This window comes from Pieris rapae, chromosome Z (assembly GCF_905147795.1).
Source record: "Pieris rapae chromosome Z, ilPieRapa1.1, whole genome shotgun sequence".
NCBI classification, from domain to species: domain Eukaryota; kingdom Metazoa; phylum Arthropoda; class Insecta; order Lepidoptera; family Pieridae; genus Pieris; species Pieris rapae.
Genome location: NC_059534.1, coordinates 5,099,396 through 5,121,906, shown reverse-complemented (window position 1 = coordinate 5,121,906; position 22,511 = coordinate 5,099,396). Strand labels below are relative to the sequence as shown.

At 32.5% G+C, this 22,511-nt stretch overlaps 2 protein-coding genes across 3 annotated transcripts in view; one reads left to right on the top strand and one right to left on the bottom strand.

Moving 5' to 3' along the window:
* The window catches only part of LOC111000387 (frequenin-1), a 103,908-nt gene that overhangs the window by 43,419 nt on the left and 37,978 nt on the right, over nucleotides 1-22,511 (top strand). The window contains exons 2-3 of one of the 2 annotated variants that reach the window (XM_022269797.2): nucleotides 1,695-1,773; nucleotides 4,839-4,997. In XM_022269797.2, coding sequence (XP_022125489.1) covers nucleotides 4,934-4,997 — 64 coding nt within the window. In that variant the 5' untranslated portion in view covers nucleotides 1,695-1,773; nucleotides 4,839-4,933. The remainder of the gene's footprint in view (nucleotides 1-1,694; nucleotides 1,774-4,838; nucleotides 4,998-22,511) is intronic. The other variant, XM_022269805.2, reaches the window with a different exon arrangement.
* On the bottom strand, nucleotides 17,883-19,903 carry LOC111000378 (keratin, type I cytoskeletal 9-like). The gene is made up of 2 exons (XM_022269785.2): nucleotides 19,770-19,903; nucleotides 17,883-19,084 (listed from the first exon to the last, which is right to left on the bottom strand). The coding sequence occupies exons 1-2, from the start codon at nucleotides 19,782-19,784 to the stop codon at nucleotides 18,161-18,163; spliced, it is 939 nt and encodes a 312-aa protein (XP_022125477.1). The 5' UTR covers nucleotides 19,785-19,903; the 3' UTR covers nucleotides 17,883-18,160.

The following is a 22,511-nucleotide window of genomic DNA, read 5'->3' as shown; positions in this document are numbered from 1 at the left end:
CTTTATGCGATAGGTATCCTATTGTTATTTATATTTGCAATTTCTATATTTCACTCAATATCATTGACGTTACAATCTTGACAATGGTACATACAAAAAACACAACATTGGAGTCGTAATCGCAGTTGCTATCTATAGGGAGTTACGAAGTAGTTGTGTGGGGATCTTCCAGATAGATATATATTATATATGTTAATTATAAAAAATAATTACATGTAGTGGTTGAATTTTCAAACATATATAGTACTAGCAGACTCGGCCAAGCGTTGCTGTGGCTAAGGTTTTTGTTATATTACATAGTAGTAAATTAATCAAGGGAAACCGTAGGAGAACTTATGTGAAACGTTGGTACCACGACACGGACCTAAACTAAACTACCTTTAACTCAGCGCCATCTGTTAGAATTGTATCAAATAATAAACAAATGTTAATGTTATCGTAATTTTAGTAAGGATGCCTATTTTTTTTGAAAATGAAATATAGCCTATGTCACTCAGGAATGATGTAGCTTTCCAACAGTGACAGAATTTTTCAAATCTGCCAAGTAGTTTCGGAGCCTATTCAATTCATACAAACAAACAAAAAATCAAACCTTTCCTCTTTATAATATTAGTATAGATATATGTAAAATTTATTACTCCTATAATCATACATCACAAGTAAAATTTATTTGATGACATTTACAAGACGTCCACCGACTCTAATAATTTTCTCATTGTATAGGATAGGATTCAAAGGGAAAAGTTTACTATTTTTTGAGATAGGTTTGCTCCGTGATTACAGTCCTATTTCACTTTCAAAGTAAATAGACTGTGTCAGATTTTTTATTTCATCAGTGGTGAGATATGTCAGTTTTATGTTAAGTTTTCAGAACCTTATCTTTACGTAACCGCAAAAATCGAAAGCAATAGGCACACGTATAAGCCTAAGACCTAAGTAGATTTTAGTATCTATTGAGGTACATGGTACATTCATTGGGTTCAGATGTAACTAACTTTTGCTGTCAGTTTTGCTTCGATGGTGGTGTCATATACCTTGTCGATATTCAAAAACTCGACAGCATAATCTGGGTTACTAGTACTAACAAAGTACGATTAAGTTAATTAAAATGACGCAGGTAAAGTTAGCTGTTTGCCTTTATACTTTTAACTTGGGCTTTAAGCGTGTGGTTAAACCTATGTTACGAAAAACGATTACGTACAAAATATAACAGTAGCGTTTAAGGTCTGGCTTACAGATTTGTGTATCTGTTTCGTGATTATTTGTTTTATCATGAGTGTGTGTGCCGGACACACGCCGCCGTTTTTGTCTATGACCGGTTTCCTCATGTGAAATGCATAGAAAGGTATTCCATTAGGGCACAATCGAGGATAGAACTTTCTACCTCAGGGAAGAAAGTCACACGCTAAAGCCTTAAGACCGACACGGCTGGAATACTTACAAAAACCATAGCATGCAAATTGTATTGATGCTATTTATTATTAAGTTTTAAAAGGCATTTTTGTCTGAAACATTTGATTGTCAATTCTGGGGCAGTGTCGTGATAATGTCAAAATTATAAAATAAATTTGTAGAAATATTGAGGCAAAATTTCTAAGGTAACGAGGGAAGGTATCGCTCGTAAGTATTCATTGCATTGCGAATGTTCTATATCTACATTGTGTGATAGTAATGATTGGATTTCGTCGTTTCAGATTTGAAAGGAAAATCAAAAAAAAGTTGTCTGTTTGTCATGGAGTATGTACGTGATCTTTATCCTGGAAGATAGAAAAGGTAAACTCACTTTATACACTAGTCCGTATAATTGGATGACAATAAATTTTGTTGACGTGAGTTATACGATAAAGAAATAAGCAGCTAAAGTAGGGGATAAGAATAAAATACTTTAGTGACTAAAAAGTTGCTAAGAATTATTGATTTAGTTCTTTAACGCTACTTAGTTCGCAAGTATTAATCTACAAGACACAACTCTTGTCTTATATTTATAGGAGGAAGATTTATAGGATGAATTGCTTGAGACCAATATATTGGTTAACATGTAGTAATAAAGATTACAGCAAACAATAAAATGTAATGTCCGTCTCTCAACAATTAGTTGCGTCTGTAGACATCATAATAATAATAGTCTTTATTACTATAAAATACTTATGCTAGTACATCAAACTTTAAATAATATTATAAAAATTATTGTACCGGCAAGCTGGTTAGTGTCTATATAGCTTGTCCTTGGACATATCCTCTAAGAGCTTCCTTTCCTCTCGGTCTCTCGCTTTACGTGGCCACATACGGCCGGCTGCTCTACTTATATCATCCTACTATATTTTTATTTGTCTTCCTCGTTTTCTTTTGTCATAGTGAGAACGGCATTCCGTCGCTTTTTTCATCCATTTATCTTTGTCTTCCCTCATAATGTCCTGTCCATTACTGTGGATATTACCATTCTCCAAAAAAAAGATTTAAACCTTAAACAATGTTCTCAAAAACCGTAATAAATTTCTAATGCGTTAGTGGTTAACGACTATTACGTCACTTTCTTTTTAAAAGTTCTTTCTTACCCTCTTTGTACGAGCCAAGGCTGTATATTTATAAACGTGGTGATTATATAAATCGTCGGAATTAGGCACCGAGAGTCCAAACGCATTGTTTCAAGTTTCTTAATCAGACTAGTATTTAATTTCATACCATTGTATGTAGTGTGGTTTCAGTTTCTGCAGACTTTAATATCAATATTGAGCATTAAATATTTTCTAAACGGGAATGGTAATAAAAAAATAACATTACATTATTAAAAGCATGCCTCTGACTCATTTGACAATCGAATCACTGTGGTTTTGTATTTACTGTTATATTCACGAAAGAAGACGATACTTTGTTTTAAAACATATGCAACGTCATTGATTAATGTTAAACTAAATCTGCTTTAATATTCATTATACCACGTATGAACATTTTCAGGAAAAAAACATGTGAAAACATTACAATTATATATTGGGGCAGAGTAGTAAAAATTTACGGTCTACTCAAATTTAAGTATCACATATTGAGACGCCAATTTATAAATTATGATGGCTCGTTCGTATCGTAGTGTTTAGTCGAACGGATTAAAAGCATGGTATACGTCTTTAATAGGATTAAGGGTATTCTAAGAGCAAAAATAACCAAAGGAAACAGCTTCACACGGGCCGCTGTATAGACGGCATATGAAAATAATTTAGAGACTTAAAAATAATAATTAAAAAAGCGCGTACTATTTAAACTAAACGTGTACTATATAAAATATTTAGATTAAACTGTATTATATATATAATATATATATATATATATATAACTATATTTAAATATGAAAAAGGCATGTTATTGAAGCCTTGTGTAAGGGATATTTTATTTCTCTCCTAGACAATGTAGTATAAACCTTCAATTATATCAGAATCATAAGTTTTGATTTATAAGCGTTTCCCAAAATTGCTTGTTTTTGTCGACATTGCGAACGATGTATCAGCAGATATTTTCCTGCAAAGAGAAATATAATTATTTCGACACTCCAATCTGCCAGTTAGTTTAATTAAACAAGGAATACGATCTTCTTTTGTTTATATAATTTTAGTTGTATTTTTTTTAGATAATTTGATTAGTTCTACGATTCTGTCGGATCACATTAGGCGTGACAAATATAAAATTATAAGAGTATAACGATTTAAATAATATAACATACATACATGTATTTGAATTACTGGATATTATAACAGCCAGTGGAAATGGCATGAACGTTCTATTTTATACGTGTATAAATCTTACTTGTTATGAACGCATGTGCACAATAAACAAAGTATTCAGGGTTAAATGTGTAGGCATTAGAGTCATATTATTAAATTTTCTTTATAGTGAGACATACAAGTCATAGTGGAATTTAATGCCCATATTCCGAGGCTAGATATAAATACGATTACTTAGCGACAGTCAAGTCGCACCAACGGATAATCCTACAAATTCAAGAATAAAATTTACTTCATGTTAATTACTTAAGCATAAGCTTAAGAATTATATTATGCCCTTAAATGATAGTCACGCCTCACCATCCGTTTTACTATACACAAACATGTATTCGTAATTTATTGCCCAGCACAGTAGCCAACGATCATATTCGAGAAAGGAAAAACAGCTATAACGTATATGAGATAGGGGAATGTGGACCCTGTGCCATACACTAACTTTGTATGAATAAGTTCGTATAAGGAAAAAGCTATAACTTTTTATGTCACAACATATATTTATACTCCGGCTTTCCACTTAAGTATTTAGGAAACGTTGGGCGGTTGTCGAAAGGCGAATTTTATTGCCACAGGCTTAATAATTCAAACTTCCCATGCTATCTTAAAACGCTGTGGAGAGAGGACTAATAAATTATTAAAATTAACTGCTTAGTAGGGCTGGATTTATTTGAGCTATTCACATTATAATTAATTTTTACAAGGGATAAGAAGTCATTTTTGTGACGTCACTTCGTTATGTGTTTATATTAATAATATTATGTGTATACATAATATACATTTTTTGTTATCAAAATAAATTATTAAAGTCATTTGGGCTTTTATAAGGCAGAAATAATACCGTTAAATATTGCTCGAATCAGTATGACAAGCGAAAAGATAATACGGGGGCGAAAAGATAATTCCGTTATATAGATACCAATATAACGGAATATTTACGTTCGACACAATTATAAATGCCAAAAACAAATAACAAACGCATCTATTGGTATTATGCCGCAGACGATAAATTTAAAAAGTAGATCTCTTTTCAATTATGTATTTGAAGAATTAATCTAATAAATTTTACAGGTGATCAGGATAAAGGGTGGTGTAATATGTAACACGTTACATCTCTGTGACGTATTACCGAATCTAACCAAGCAAGAAATCAACAAAACCGAAAAATGGGCAAGAAAAATTCAAAATTGAAGCAAGATACCATCGACAGACTCACTAACGCCACATACTGTAAGTACTTATAGCAATTAGTTATTGTAATAAATTAGTATTAATTTGATAAATGCATATAACAGCACAAGTCCACGCTAATTATTGCATTGCTTGGGATTATGGACTGGGATGCTACATCGTACTTAGCTTAATTAAATGAACACAGTAGTAAAATGAATGGAATGTAGTATCTGTTATTCCTGCGTTACAGAAAGGTTAAGTTAGTGCCTGGTCGACAGTGCCTTTGATTCTAGAGCTGGTGATTTTATCGTTCAACGAAAAAGTTTTGCAATACAGCGAGGAATTACTGCCAGCAGGTACACTGCTAAGGGACCAAACTGTTAAAATTTATATTAGTATTTATTTATTTTTAATTAATATTACTTCTGTTATTATATAGAGAACGAGTATCGCTAAGCACTTTTAGGTCTTGCTTTGGTTAAAAGTTAGATTTTATCCGACCTAAAAACAGCGAGGAGAATATCAATTCGATGTGTTTTTATTAAATTGGTTAGACAGAGCTGTGGGAAAAAATACAAAATAAAAAACAATCGCTAGCAAATCTTTGAAAACAAAACAGTCACATCTCGCTATCTTATTTAGGAATTTTATCCAATGCCTTGCTATTTCCACTCGACCCAAGTATTATCAAGTTTCCAAATCATATCAATTAATAAACATTCTTTATAAATTGGAAAAATATATGAGAGAAGGCCTAACACCGTGCCAATAGTTTAATGAAACCCTGACCTTCTTAGTTATAATTTGAGATAAGGATAATAAAGTGTTTGTGGAAGTAATATCGTGATAGCTAGATTCATGAATGGCTTGCGTGTTTTAGTTCAATGCCAGCGACACACCTTCAAAAAGCTCGCTTTGACACTCATAAATATTACCGTGTCAATTACCCATCGTCAATATCCAATACTCTTAGCAGAAACTCTTTGACAAAACTACTTTGTAACAAGATACAAAAGTCAAAGTGAACAGTAACTAATTTTTCTCTTGAGCATAATTCCGTAGCAAAATACGTTGAATATTTTCCGCGTAGCAACTATACCAGTTGCCTCATTGGTAACTAGTGCGTTCAACTGCAGATCATGAGGTCATAGGTTTAATATGGAGCTAAGAATGGTAGCTTAAAGTTTGAAAGTTCGTAGGGGCCTGAATGGCAGTCTTTCTCTTAGAATACTGTGTTCGTATCAGGCATCTGTATTATCATAATATAAGAATTTAGTAATAGTGTCTCTACACATACACTAGTGCATTATAATAACTCCCGAATACAAGTAAAAGTCGTATAAAGCTAAACTGCAGTTTCTCAGTGCGCTGCAGAATAATAAAAACTTTGCATTTATGCTGTCATGACTTGTCCCTATCCTATGTATACGAATACTTGTTAAAAATATCGACGACTTCCTGCTTAGGGTATTGGATTCAATTTTCGAACCTGCGTTTCTAAACGAACAAATAGAAATATATTTTTTTTATATATTATTTTTCAAAAGAAATCTTTTATAAAGTTTTAAAAGAACAGAAATGTATCAAAGCTCAATAGCTGTCCATCAAAAAAATTATTAACGTAAATCTATGTTCAGTTAACTATGTAACCACGAGAGCATGCTCTCAATACTTACTTAATCATATAAATAAATTATACTGTAACAAATGAGACATACGATATCAAGCAATTAAATCAACAACGATCTTGCTCTTGGAACGATAGATATCAAACTCCATAAAGTCTGATGACAATTGTTATTAGCTTGGCTAATGACAATTTATTGCTCAGTAAACGCTTTAAATATGAGTTAATTTCGTATTCCCGACTCCAGAGGCTAAATAAACTTAGCTTAATTAGACAAGAAACTTTTTCCTATGGCGCCATGGTCGTCGGAAATTAGGAAGATGTTTATTGTCTTTGTCCTCATTTCTGTAAATCGTGCCTGTCATTACAAGCACTAACCGACACGGTGACTTGCTGTCTCTTCCGCTTGTCTCAGGATTTTAGGGATATTGAGATCCATAATTGCCTAAATTTGGTCAGATCAAGGGGTAGGCCATGGACCCAACCTTTTCCCGCCATCACTTCTACTGACGATAACCAGTTTGTTGTGATCACCTTTTTCTCTCTTGGGAATACCTAGTGTTTTACGTCTCTATAATCGATTCGTTGCATGAATTTACCACAGCTCTGATTTCAAAAAAAAAAAATCTTTTTACTTAAATTAATATTATTAATAAAAATACCGACTGTTTTAATTACTTGGTCAACTCTGGTAAACAGATTATCCCGTTGCGAGGTGGCAAATAAAGTCGTATCATCTGCGTATCAGACTTTGATAATTGCCTCCAATGAAATGCCTCGATTCTTAATCAGCCATTGAACAGAAGTATGCATCCCTGTCTAACCCGTTTTGGCGGTTTATAAATCCGCGGACCCTACATCGTTTACCCTGACTTTTAATAATCCCTTCTCGTCCACTAAGTGTTTTAGAACACCCATCTCTCTAAGGTTTTTCCATTAGTTATATCTTATACATTCGAATGCTTTGAAAAAATCAATAAAACACACAATCATGGGTGCGTTGAATGCTCATTTTTAATGAGTTGCCTGACGTTTCCTATTTTTTTCCACGTCCATCAAGCCTTGACAGTACTAGAGTGTTACTTGGGTATTTGTCGTTTCATATATAACGCGGAAGCATATTACACAAAGTTTTACTACATAAAATGAAGTATTATTTTTAATTCCGGCTGCATGTAATGAAATGAGTGTGACAAGAGATTTTACTTAAAATATTTTAATATAAATACAGCCATGCATTCTATATTTAAACATTTCAGAAATGTATTTTCAGTTCTTCTCTTCCGTTCTACGCTATTTGAGAACTGGCAAAATGAAAAATTAGATTCATTTAATATTTTTTTGATGTTCATAAGTGTTACCTGAATAAATAAATTTTGATTTTGACTTTAACTAAGGTTCGTAGGTCAAGGTTTTTAGTGCTCTAATCATGTAATGATCACTTGAAAAGTAGTACTTCTAAAAGCATTAAACAAGTATTACTTGTAACAATAAACTTTTAGTAACGTAAAACTAAAGTACTCCATAATAATAAAAATGATCAATTGCTGGAACACGCCTTATGGACACCATCCTCCGTTCGCAATCGTAATCTATCTCGTATTTCTGTCCCCCAATTTCAAGCACATTTGTCTCGAGGTCTTTGAAAACTCGATCAGCTTCTATCAGCAAATACAAAATACCAAAAACAGAGCTGGTGCGGCTTGTGATGCGGCTGAAAAAGCTAGTCTGCAAATACAGGGGTCTAGGCTCTGAATATGATTTTGTCCCATTCGGTGTCGAGACCCTTGTTCCGTGGGGTCCTAGCGCGTTAAGTCTTTTTAGGGAATTATCAAAAAGGTTAGTCGACATCACAGGAGAACGAAGAGCTGGCAGCTACCTCGCACAAACAATTAGTCTAGCTTTTCAAAGGGGGAACGCTGCTAGTATCTTCGGAACCTTGCCTAAAGGGACTCCTTTTAATAATATTTTTTAATAATTAAATTTTAAGGTTAGTTATTAGATATATTTTTATGTATTATGTTTAGATAATTGTAGTTATATTATTATATCAATTTAAAGTGTAATCATTAAATATAAATCATCTGTTATGTTGTATGTATATATAATAGTAAATACATATTACATTTTCAATCCATACAGTCAATACTAGCTTGGCGTTTAAGTTAAGTTTGTAGCGGGCACTTAAACTGGGAAAACCTGTGCCATAAGGCTTATATGGGTACTTAAAACTAACACAGCATATCCATAGACTAGAATAGTGTGCTTCAATATAAAATTCTTATAAATAAACTACAACTCTATTGTAATAACAGATTTGCAAGCAAATAATATTTTACTTTTATCTGTTTCATTCTCTGGCACCATAAACTGATAAACGTGAAACACGCAATTTCCACTGATTGATTAATTTCAGTCAACTGTAATCTGCGTTGTGCGTTTTGATGTACAAACACAGGAAGCATTAGCACGAAAAATACGGTAAATTAAATAAATATTTGAAATTTTTCGTATTGAAGAATAGTTGAAGAAAATAATTGTAGTCCGTCCTTAGTGCAAAAGTCTTTAGAATTTTGTGATGGACCCACTCCTATTAGCATCTCCAGGCCATGAGCGTTATGTTTCGCTCTTCTTCGTCAACGCTCTTGGGCGGTGAGTTTGGCATTTTGGGACACAAAGCAATATATTTTAAATGAACATCTGTAAGACTGCGACACATGTTAATAGATTGTCCAGTTTTTTTATGTTCAGAAAACCTTTGTAATTTCATACAAAATTCATATTACACGTTAAGTACGCTTAGTACTTATTGTAAGAAATTAAAATGTTGAAATACCCGAAATTAAATTTAATGGTTTTTTTAATAATAAATAATATTAAAACTTTTACGTTGTGACATAGAATCTAGTAAGCACTGCATTTTATGACAATACATGAATTGATGTGATGCCTCCTAAACCTGCAGATAAATATCTGTTTGTCTACTCGGACTGCCCGAAATTCTGACATATTCAAAAAATGTAGTAGAAATAACACAGTTTAATATTAATATAAGAATAAATGTGTAACATATATTTTAAATCGCTTTGTAAACAGAGCTGCAAATTATTTACATCATCCTCTATATTAAGTTTTAACATACTACATAAATAATTAGCTTATTAAAATTGGCGGACGAACGAAACGAACTTTCTAGACGGACAATTAGTTGTATATTATTCGTAAATATTTACTAAATGAACGTCTAACAAACAATCCTATACCAAAGGAAAACCCATAAAAGTAAATTTGTTGGGGCTATTCTTATGAAAATATTATACAATTCACTCCTGAATGATTCATTATGTGCTGCCAGGCAAGTAGAGAATGCAGGACCCTTCCATTCTGCTACAATCCAAAATTTCAGATACAATTTGTATTTCCTATATGCACTGCACTGTTGCCTATATTTAAAAAACACTGATACTAACTATTAGCTTATAGATAGCAGATAAGCTTTCTATAAGAACATAGTTGTTCTAGAGAGGCTTAAACATAATTATAAAAAACTTACATTAAACACATACTGTCTACTTATTATAATATATAATACGTCCGATTTAAGGGCCTGTTTCACAATGTATGGATAAAGTGGCAAATAGCTATGCAACACATAAATTATTCGAAATATAAAAGTTCCGAATGAGATACTTGGCATTTCATGACAAATAGCGCTATCTGACAGTCGTGAAACGCAAAAATACTGTTTATCCTACAAATAAGTAATAAATAGCTTATTTGGAACTTATCCGGACATTGTGAAATAAATATTATAATCTATCTCTATTATATCTAATATATTATAATCAAATAAAGAGTCAATCAATTTAAACTTACTGCAGATATGGTACGAAATCTAATAACAGCGAATTAGACAAAAATATTTCAGTTATGTAAGAAATATATAATTCAGTGTCAAAGTAAACCATATATTAAATTATTTAACTGATATAATTTATTTGTTTTAGTCCAATGTTTTGACTTTAATGTTAGTAACAAAAGCAATTTCATGATGGGAAAGCTCATAAATAGGAAATAACTTAACGATAAGGTCATGTTAGATGATAAATGATGTGGCTACTACGTCTTTTATTTTCATCGTCAATTCAAAGTGCATTGCATAACTCATCGCGAAAAGGTTTTAGAGCGGGCTATTTGAAGAAGACTGTTTAAAACCAAAGTTCTATATTTTCGGAGGTTTATTTTTTTAACATTGAAATACGGTGTTAATGTTTTGGGTATAATGAGTTTTTCGATGAGGTTATGGAATAATAGTTATGGTAAATATGTGAATCAGCACAGTGTATTATTTCCAAGAACTGAATTTATTTCACTAACTAACAGCATTTTGTTAAACGTAAATTTGTAACAATGTGTTAGGAATATAATAAAGTTTGAAATCTATAAAAAAGGGTTTTCATAGGGATGCATCTGATACCGATACCGATATATCGGCGAAACTTTGGGTTTGCCGATATATCGGTATCGGCGATATTTTAATTGCCGATCCTTTTTAAATTTCGCGCTATAAAAAATTAATGAAACCTTTTTTGAGACTAACATTAGAACAAAATCTGGTTTGGTCTAGTGCGTTGCAAATGTGACAATATATTTAAAAAAAAATAACAATTTTAAACCAAACGTGATATATTTTACCTCAATTATATTTCATTCAATAAGCGTTAGTATCGGTATCGGCGATATTTCTTTAAGAGTATCGGCATCGGTATCGTATCGGTAAAAAGGCGTATCTATGCACCCCTAGTTTTTATATTGAGAATTTATTAGCTCGTAGCTAAATTTAGAACTGAATGAATTCAATAAGCCTAGTCTTGATTCAATGCGCTTCGAATGTTGGTCAAATCACAGAATCTCTAAATAGGAATGTAGGAAATCCGATTGGATTTTGTACTAAATGTCAACCAAACTCCATCTCACATGTGCACTATTTAAGGTTAGCAACACACATTTTACTTGAGACGCGCTTGTCAAACCTTTTCCAACTATATTTGTATCTTTTTTGGTTCTTTAAACTTACACAAATTTTTAATATTTTAAAATTTAATTCATAGTCCCAAATCAGTTTTCAGAAGCCATTAACTCTTTTACTTTATAATGTGGTATTGTAGAGTTTCGTAAATTTTAATATTTTTTTTCGAGATGTCTCCTGTTTATGCTAGGTAAACAATTATCATTTGAAAATAAAAATAAAGAACATGAGCTGTAAAAAGGTTTGATCCATGAAAAGACAATTTCCACTTCATCTAAAAAAAGTTATCTTGGACCCTTGTATCTTATATTACCTACTCTATGCTGCCAAACGTAGACAAACCACACCAAAATAAAAAAAAAACTAAACTAAAAGCATGCCAGAAAGCAATGGAAAGAAGCATACTAAAAATAAGGAGAAGACATTAAGTAAAAAGCGAACAAAAAAGACAAAACATGAATATTTTAGCATTATGCCCTAAAATGCCAATGGGCGGGTTATAACATGCACAGGATACACATATACATAAAAGGTGGCCCTTTAAAACAACGGAAATAAACAAGGGGAAGTAGGAGAAGATGATGCACTTTAAAGACGTGGATAGAAGATATGGAAGCGTTAGCACCAAACGAATGTGGAGAGAAAACCAGAAATTATTTTTTGATGTAAGGAGGTATTTGGTGTAAGGTAGAGGAGGCTTTTACGTGTAAAGGGGCTCCAATCAATGGTACTGAAGGAAGTTAGGAATGGACTAACCAGAAAAAAATATATATATAAAATAAATCTTTATTATTATTGTTTCATTTAGACATCGCTTAACAGTTATTTCGTTTAAAAACATTAGTCTCACCTTTATGTAGGAAGGAAAATTAACGGTTGCATAATTTTAGACAAAGACAAAAGGCCTGCAGTGACAGATGCCGTGCGGATCGCTAGGCTTCTATACTCTGTCGTAAGGTGATACAATTTGGGTTATAGAACAGTACAGGAAAGCCAACAAATTACTTAAAACATACACATTGGGGCTGCCATTTTTAGTTAATGATTTTCACATTTGCATCTTTTTCATAATTTAAAGGCTAGTTTTGCCTTTTAGTGGTTTGTGTTAATTGCGCAAAGAAAGCGAATTCGGCGCTGCACTGTTTGATCGACGGCTTGCAAATCACATTCAATTTGGCTTCTACATATATTATGAAAATATTACTTATACTACACTACAAAATATTACTATAAATTATTTATTCAAAACAAATAACATAATACATAAAAATATATCTAATAACTAATCTTAAAATTAATAATTAATTAAAAAATATTATTAAAAGGAGTCCCTTTAGTCAAGGTTAATAAATAAATAAATATTACTTATGTTACGTATTATTACATTTGAAAATATAACTTCATATTTTTAAATTTGTAACTTCAAAGTTCTATATTTTACCTATTACCATCTATCAAATACATATAGGCATCTATCAAAACCTCACACGCGAACAGAGAATTCATAGTCTCATAAATTACGAACTAGTTTATTATAGCAATAACAGTTAAAATAAGTTTTTGCATAATAATTTAACATTTTACACAATTAAATTATGTAAAGAATTAAAAAAGAACTACGTGTACTCTCATTACTAAAGATTACATAAAGCCTGCTGAAATAAATCGATAAACACTCATATTGATGTAAGTACTAAATTCATAAAATAATTGTACATATGAAAGTTAACTTTTTGTGTGTTACCTTAAGTGAAGGGCAACGGAAGCTTTTAACATTTACTTCAATAATTTTTTTATAAATTCTGCTATTAATCAAATGAATACGATTAAACTACTTGTTCTTTATCCTCAGTAGGTACTTATTTTTCCAAACTAGGTAGCGATTTGTTCCCGGAACAAATCGGTGGGTAGCGATAAGGCCCGGCGCCCTGCCTAATAACTTATGGGAGCTGTTTTTCTTCTGAAATGTAGCAAAGTATGTGAAAGATAGCATGGCGATGTAGCTAAATTAAATAGACATTATACTATATTTCTTAACCATTAAAACAACATTAGTGATACAGTGAATCGTACGTAAAAAATTATTACTATATGAAAATTTAAGATATGGGTCAAGCGCCATTGACACGCTTGATTTATTATTTAATAATAATATTTATAAAATCGTCTCGATTTAATAAAACAACATAATACTTAAAATTTATAACATGCCTGAATAATGACAAGCTAATTTTCTCTCAGGATGCAGGAACCAAGGAATATTTTACAAGACTAAGTTTTCATTAAGACCTACATGACATAGAACTTGCTCTAATTTAATGTAAGAATTTAATACTTAATTTTATTGGAACTTTGCCAATCGTAGAACAAGGTGGTGGAATCAGGATACCGGATATCCACTTTCTTCTTGGCAAAAACAACTTCAGTATATTTTTAATAATATATTTTGACATCTTAAAAGGAAAAGGCTCTTAAAATTTATAGAACAGAAAATATTTCTCCATGACACCGTTATACGAATTGTAAATATTATGTACAAGTACTTGTAATTTATATATACTCTCTATTAAGTAGGGCATGAGTAAATTAAACATGGGGTTTCCGATCAAAACATTAAATTTCGGATCAAAATGCTCGGGGCTTTGTGTCATCACCGATACAACTTCTTGCATGTTATAACGATGGGCAAAATTCAACGATATACGACGCACCGATTACAAATGTGTTTGAATCAGACAAGGAAAATCCATAGACAAACCGAATCACTTTCGATTTCTTGACGCCATTCCCTCTCCTGTCACGTATATCATCGAGGTGATTGTCACGCCGACAGCCGTGCAGGAGGAAATGTTTACTGCGTATGTACCAGTAATCTTAGTATGTACTTATAATGTATAGGATATTTGGTAGCATTTTTCGAATATATAGAGGCACAATACTAGAGATGTTAAAGATTCATTATTATATAAAGTTTAACATAATCTAAATGAAATACATATGCAGTATGAAATAGATTATACTGCCACTACTACCGTCTGTGTCACTACTTATCATTAAGATGATAAGTAGTGACACAGACGGTATTTTATTTTTCCCAAGTAATCAAAACCATAGTTTTATTATCTCCGAGCTATCTTAATTCATGTCACACTACTAATAAAATCAATTACGTATATCAGAAGTGTAATCAAAACAAAAATAAGACTGACGAAGTAGTAAATTATACCTACTTGCTATCTTAATACTGTGTTGGCATAAAAGGCACTCGTAAACTATTGGAAGAGGTAGAGGTATAGTTAACTGATTCTTAGCTTATAGACTTAGATGTTTTTGTTTACACAAATGTTTAACGGATTAGTTCTCATATTATACAAATAATGTTAAAACGAATGGCTAACATTATAAAAAAACACGACACATGTATGGATAACTTAAGCTCTTCGGGAGTTATTTTAATAGAATATGTGAAGAAACGTAATACAGACAAATTACTAAGGCATTATGCATTTGCAGAAGCTTCAACAATTAAAAGCAATCATTACGTAAATCAATATTAAATTAAATTGAATTTCTTAACATCCTTGTTTTTAATTTATTTGCATAGAAAAAAGTTTACATTTCTTCACTTGTTTTGAGTAAAAAGACAATTATTTGAATTTTAAGGGGTGTAATGTGTACATTTCATTACTGGGTTTCGTAAAATGTCCTTCTTAATAGGGTTGGGCCCTTAAGCTGGCAATTACTGCATGCCACAATAACTTCCTGTTAGAATTGACTGCCTGAATTTAAAGTTTTAATAAAACATAAAAACAGTTACGTAGTAGTCATAGAAAGAAGATGCAAAAAAGAACCAATCTTTCGTCTGTTTTATAACATTTTTTAAAGATATACTTACCTTATTAATTTTAATTATTATCTCGAACTGTCTTTAATCTCCTATTAAATGCGATTTTAAAAATATACTTTATGTAAATAGCAAACATGCAGACATGTCTTATAAACTAAAAACAAAATCTAATTGTACATCTAAAACATTCTCCAATCGGTCCAGTCGTTAAGGAGGTTAATTACAAACGAACAACAAACAAGATGCATATAAAATATATACTTTATTATTTTATAGGAAATGGTATGTTTAAATTCTCATCACATGATAATATATATTTCATTATGATATATATATATATATATTATCATGTAAAAGCCAAAGCTTATTTACATAAATATGCATACCTATGTATCTATTTTATGCAGTTTCGTTGCACATTTATATAACTTTAGATGATCTGCTTATGTAGCTAGATCTGCTAGAAGCAAGTGCTTATTTCGCAAACAAGATCAGTTCTCAAGTAGGCTTCATACCAATGTATTCGGGACTGTACTAGTCTAACACGGGGTACGTAGAATAAGATATATTATATCTCCCCGCTAAATTTAAAAGCTCGTGTAGATTCAGCAAAACCTTACCGTTATCCGTCAGAAAGCTCTTAATGGCTGGTGAAATGTGCTATAATTTACTACGCAAATACAGTGTTTGCTAGCTATGTAATTATTTGCTAGAGGCTAAAGGCTTTTTACATTTAAGTTCATAAAACATACCATGCCATATACAGTTATGAAGTTAACGTTAAAAACTGTCACCATGGTTCACCTGCTTTATAGCAAGGCAGTGAGGTGAAAATGTAAATCAAAAGATGAAATGGTTCATTCAGTAGCAATAAATAAACAATACTGGCCAACGTGGAACCATTATCCGATAATATACAGTTTACGTTTAGTCACTAATTAATAGAAGTAATGTAGTAAAAAAAACCCGATAAGAAGATAGAGAAAAAATAAAAAAAAAACTAAATATCATTATAGTTTCAGTAGTAGGACAAAAACTCCACTTAGTAATATTAAAATCACAAATTTAGTTAAATTATTTTAATAAACTCCGCGTGTTCAACGTTGTATTTCTAAAAATACATACCTTTTAACTTAATATAAGCCACATTGTAAAATATTTTCGTTTTGATCCTTTTCAATTTCTTTGCAAATCGAGAAATACCGCAATTTTAATACGCGAAACTCTTATATTTAATTTATCCTACTTGCAAACATTTCATTCATAAAAAGAGAACATTCAAACTCCGAGCTAACAAGACAAAAGTTATGAACCATCAAAACTTTACCATTTTTACGGACGTATCTTTTATTTAAGAGCGCAAAACAGCAAATAATTTTGCTTATTCTGTTGCAACGACGATTTATATTGTCCTTGAATTGGAGATACTTTTGGTTGTAGTACATTGTAGCGAATTTCCCAATCTAGGTTGAGTATTCGGCAACCTGCCAATTCAAGAATGTAGTTTCGATTTTAATTTTTTTAGTCCTCTTTTTATGTCCTTAAATGGTTACAATGGCTGGAGTATAAGTTTTCAATATGTTATACTCACAGTTTTTATTAATTTAAACTGCTTTACAGGCTGGAGTTTAAGGTATTTTGTAGATATCTACATAATATTTGTGTAACACAAACTTAAAAATCGACTGAATTTATTTCCAAAAATATATAAAAGAATAAATGTTCAGTCGTGTCATAAGTGATAAAAAAATCGTGTTTTTATGAAGTCAGTTTTGTACTTCTTAGGAAAAATAGATTCTTGTACGAGTATTGCACTACCAATGCCTCATGTAATGTCTAACAAACGTGCACTGTTAGACATTACAACGTATACTATCACCTGATGTGTGACGAAGAGAGATGCTATTTAAAGGTAACAGAGTGTAAAAATTATGTAATACCTAAACTGGTTGCATGGTTAAAGAATATTTAAGTAGGTTGAACTCATTATTTTTTTAAGTCAATGCCAAACATCATAAAAACCCTTTATAAATCGTTATTATTTTATCTCTACTGACCATAATCGGAGACAATAATATAGCTATTAAGTTCTTGAATAACTTTATGATAATTATATTTTAACGTTTAAACTAACACCTATTATGCAAACGCTAAGCTAAAGAGATTGTATATAATTATTCGTTTAACTATTACCAAATTATAGTTTGATTACGCATATGATCCATTAAAGTGGTCATTAGCAAGCAGTCATGAAGATTGAGGCTCGCCCGATATCACACGTTATATAACGATATGTTTCCATAAAGATTTCAAGATTGAACCTATTCGGACGAGAAAGGAGTTTTTCGAGCTCCGGGCATACCTTTCACGACAGAAATACTACTTTCAGAAGTGATGTAATGTTCCGAACCACACATTCCCCATTATACAAACACAAAATGCATTACATTATGATTTTTATTACAAAAATAAAAAAGCTATACATAAACATAACAGTCGCAATACTTCATTTGAATAACAACACTGTGCACTAATAACAAGTTAATGGCGGACGTAAGGGGTACGTCTTAGAAGCTCGAGGTTGGTTGTGATGACTATTTACAGAGGTCCAATCGCGAGCTTCCGGTGGCAGGATAATCTGTATTTATTTATCTAGGTCTTAATTTCGCTAAGCAGCTTTATTTTATCGTACCACCTATGTTAGAGCCAATTTCGATTTAATGTAGTGGGCCAGCTACATGGCCGGGGGGTCCATACTGGGAGCTGGTGGCACCGTGACCAGCTGATGCACTCTCGTCAGAACCACTTGCTCCGAAGTCTCCAGAGATTTCGCTTCCATGACCGGATGCACCACCTTCGAGACCAGCACCTCCGCTGATAGCACTGAAGTCACCACCACCGATAGAGCCACCGCTGATAGCACCACCTCCAATAGCACCACCTCCAATAAGACCACCTCCAATTGAACCACCACCGATAGCACCACCAATAGCAGCGTCGGATTCCTTCTGGGTCTGGTATTTGATGAAGTAAACTTCTGGTTTGGAGGGTTGAGTAGGAGCTGGGGTGGGGATGACGATCTCTTGCTGTTCTTCGGGTTTTTTAACCAGAACGTATACGAGGGTCTTCTCTTCGTTCTGAGACTGAACGGGAATGATGGGAGCAACGGGAGTGGGAGGGGTTGGGGCCTTGATGAAGATGATCTTGTAGTGCTTTTGTGGGGGAGCGACTGGGGTGATGCGGGGCAGTCTCTGTTCCTGGGGTTCTGGAGGTGGAACGTGAACGTAGATGTGCTTCTGTACTAAAGGTGCACCAGAGTAGCCTCCAGCGTAGCCACCACCAAAACCGGCATCAGATGCAAATCCTCCTGAAACACTGCCACTGCTGAAGCCTCCTGCTGAGAGTCCACTTGAGAATCCACCTGAATGGCCTCCAGAGACACCTCCGAACGAAATGCCAGATTGGCCTCCAGAGACACCGCCGAATGAAAGGCCAGAGTGGCCTCCAGAAGGAACTCTTATGGCTCCAAGAGATGGGGCTCCATAGCTGCCTGATGGAGCTGAGTGCCTTGAAGGGGCTGGGTAGTTGTACCCGAGTGGGGCTTCAGGCCGCCCATAGGCAAATGCCACACAGGCAAGGATCTGTAATAGAAAGTCAAAGTCGTAATTAAACCTATCGTCAGTTAAATAAATATGTATTAAATGGTCAGTGAATTTCTAAATCACCGAAGATGATAATAAGATACAAATTAATTGGCGAGCTTATCTCTGAATTGATTAGTATAATTTCGCTGAGCAATGTCCGATTACGATGCTCAGTAGTCTCACAAGAGATGATATCGATGCAGCGAGAAGATCGCGATAGAATGACGTAATCGAGTTGGCTACAACGCGGTAAACAATTTGAAATGGATCGATTGCGTAACATAAGTATTTAGTATTTGGGTCAGAATCACAATGTTACACGTAAAACGATATATGGAATACAAATGTACTCTTTAATTCCATCAAGTTTTATGTACATAAATAACAATGAAATGGTAATTGTACACATTTTAAAACTGATGCAATTATTGATGAGACGCGATTTATGTTAATTTTCATTTCACCAATACTGCAATTTAACGAACCTTTTTTAATGCTTTAAGAGCATAAAAATTACATGTTTATAGTACTTATTAAAACTTTATTCCCGTATCATCCACTATTAAGCGCACTAATGGCATTTAATACTAAACACTTCACTGGCATGTAAGAATTTTAAAATTTATATTTTTTTAAACCGAGTGCGCCAAAATGGCTTTGACGGATCTTCCGGTCAACTTACCACAAATGCGCGCATCTTGTGCGTGGGGTAAACAGATATTCTGTTAAAGAGCTAGATGCAACGTGCCACTGAATCCACAGTAGATGTACCTGGCTGTGTGAGCTCTTGTTAACTGATGACATTCGCCACACCGACTCGCTCTTAAATACCAATGTGCTCATCTCGCCCGAATACTCCATCCCTACGGACATTTCACTATAACTTGCAACTATCGTCATTATTCACTATCCTTTCTTTTCAACAAGGTGTTCTGAGCGCATTCGATGTGCTGCCTTAGCACCGCTCGCATTCTCACACATTGGCCGTGCCTTGTGGGGTTGTCTGTAGATTAAATTATTGTATTTAAAAAAATCTTAATTTAAAAGTTTTAAGTCACAAATAAACTGTGTTGTTTTACATTGTTTTTTGCTATTACAATATATATTTTTTTCGAATCATCTATATGTTTGAAACGATTTAATTTAGAGAATATTCAATCTAATATATTGAATCAATCAAATCAATCAATGTTTAATATTAGAGACAATATTTATTATTGTGACAATAGACTAACTAACCAATCTTTCTATATTATGAAATATCTAAAATCTTATCGACATGTGAATGTCCTTTACCTTCAACCGAGATAAAACACTTTAGTCCAGTTTTCGCAAGGCTCATTAGCATTGTGTCAATTTCTTAATACATATTCAATGACAATTTTAATAAATTTCTTTCACAGTGAATGTGAGTAAAACTAGTTTTTGGACAATTATAACAAAATCTCAATCTTCGTTAATAATAAAATAAAATTAATTCTTTTTAATTTTTCCAACGTAAGAAATAATATATGTGGATATAATTTAACATATTATCTTATTGTAACACTAAAATAAATTGAAATGGTTTGGTCCCATTTTATTAATATGTTTTTTTTTTATTGATAATTATATGATTTTCAATGAAATATAAAGTCAATCTGCTGTTTAATTTATTAAATCAGGCTATTGTTAATTAATCGAGCTATTTATTTCTAAATATAATTTAATGGATAATTTCGAATATGGCTGTGCACCACTTCTTTCTATAAGCACAATGATTAGTAAAAAAGTGGCCTTTATTTACCAAAAGAATGCAGTACCAGCCATTATTTTGAGAATTTTATTACTTTGCTATCATAGAACTTAAAAGTAAGGTCTTATATAACTAAAAAAAGGTATTTATTTATTCATCTCACTAAGGAAAAAGTATTCAAGTAAAAAATATGTAAGCTTAAACATAAGCACTAGACTTCGCATGTTTAATTAATAGGTTCCAAGACCCTTCTATCAATAGAAATGGTCAAAGCTTAATCGATACCAAATTTAATACGTAAAATCTGTCTTATGCATGAACACACAAATACAATATTCTCCGAAAACATAGAAAACAAACAAATTCAATTAAAAAAGTTAATACAAATTACATATACTGTAATAATATACCTTATATTATTACCTATGTGGGAACAGTAATTTAATCCAATGTTACTTAATACGACATCTCATAATTATTGTGTTCATTACTAGTTACCAGTATTCAGTAACAACAGAATAATTATAAACGAATTCAAAGGGTATGGAGGTTAATACATATTGGGGGATTTAGTGTATATTTAATCATCTCTATCATGAGAAATGTTAACGTAGTGGTTCAATGATCTTTGGGTCGTCAGTTTTATCCCTGGCTTGCACCTTTTCCAGATTTATGTACGTAAATACAGTGAAGGAAAAATACGGCGAGGTTGGCGTCTTCGTATTCTAAATAATGGTGTATTTAGAATTTCCCGCAGTGCTCAAGTTGAAAACTTTTAAATACATATATGTTTCGGTCCATTACGATGTATTTTTTATTTTATGTATATTTCGAGCCTCAGATATCGTAAGCATATAGTAGCATGTCAGTCTAGGCTTGACGGCTTATCTGATGCTTGCCTATGATAAAAAATAATAAACTGGTAACTAGTTATGATAGCTAATGCCTATTGACGTTACGCAAATTGCCCAGTAAAAGTTTCATAAAATCTTTGTTTAGCAAACTATCTTTTATACATTTATTTTTATTATTTGTCGAACTGTATAATTCCCCGACTATGTAGTCGTAGGTATTAAATAGCTTACGTAAATGGTATTGGTAACTCGGATGATAAAACACTCCTACCTATTTCTACTTTTTGTATGCCTAAGGAAATCTATTGTACACGGGCGCCACTTCTAGGTGCGCAGCTTCCTTTTTCAGTTCTCTTTCATTCCCCTCCACGCCCGCTTTGACCCAAAAAAGATTATTTTTTTATAATAATTGTAACGAAATAATATAATGACGTTAATTAACGTCGTTTTAACCGTTTCGCTAAGTGACAAATGCATGGACACGAGAAAACTATTAGCAAGCTAAGTTATTTAAAACCACGCTGTACTAAGATCAAAATTATGCAGATCTTTTAACTTAGGGGTTGACTAATAATAAAAGCATTAATAGAGAATAGGAAAACGAAATGGTGCTAATAAAAATACTAATCAAAAGTGCGTAGCAAAATATTTAGCTTACTATTTAGTTAAATACTTAACCCATATGCTTGAGGTCTACTTGGAAATAGGAATAACAATATTATTTAGGTGAGAGTTACATTATGAGCCTACAAAGCTGTACAATTTATAAGTGTTTCAATATAACCAATTCCGAGACTAGGAATTATACGTTAGACTTTATACGGCGTTTTACTTA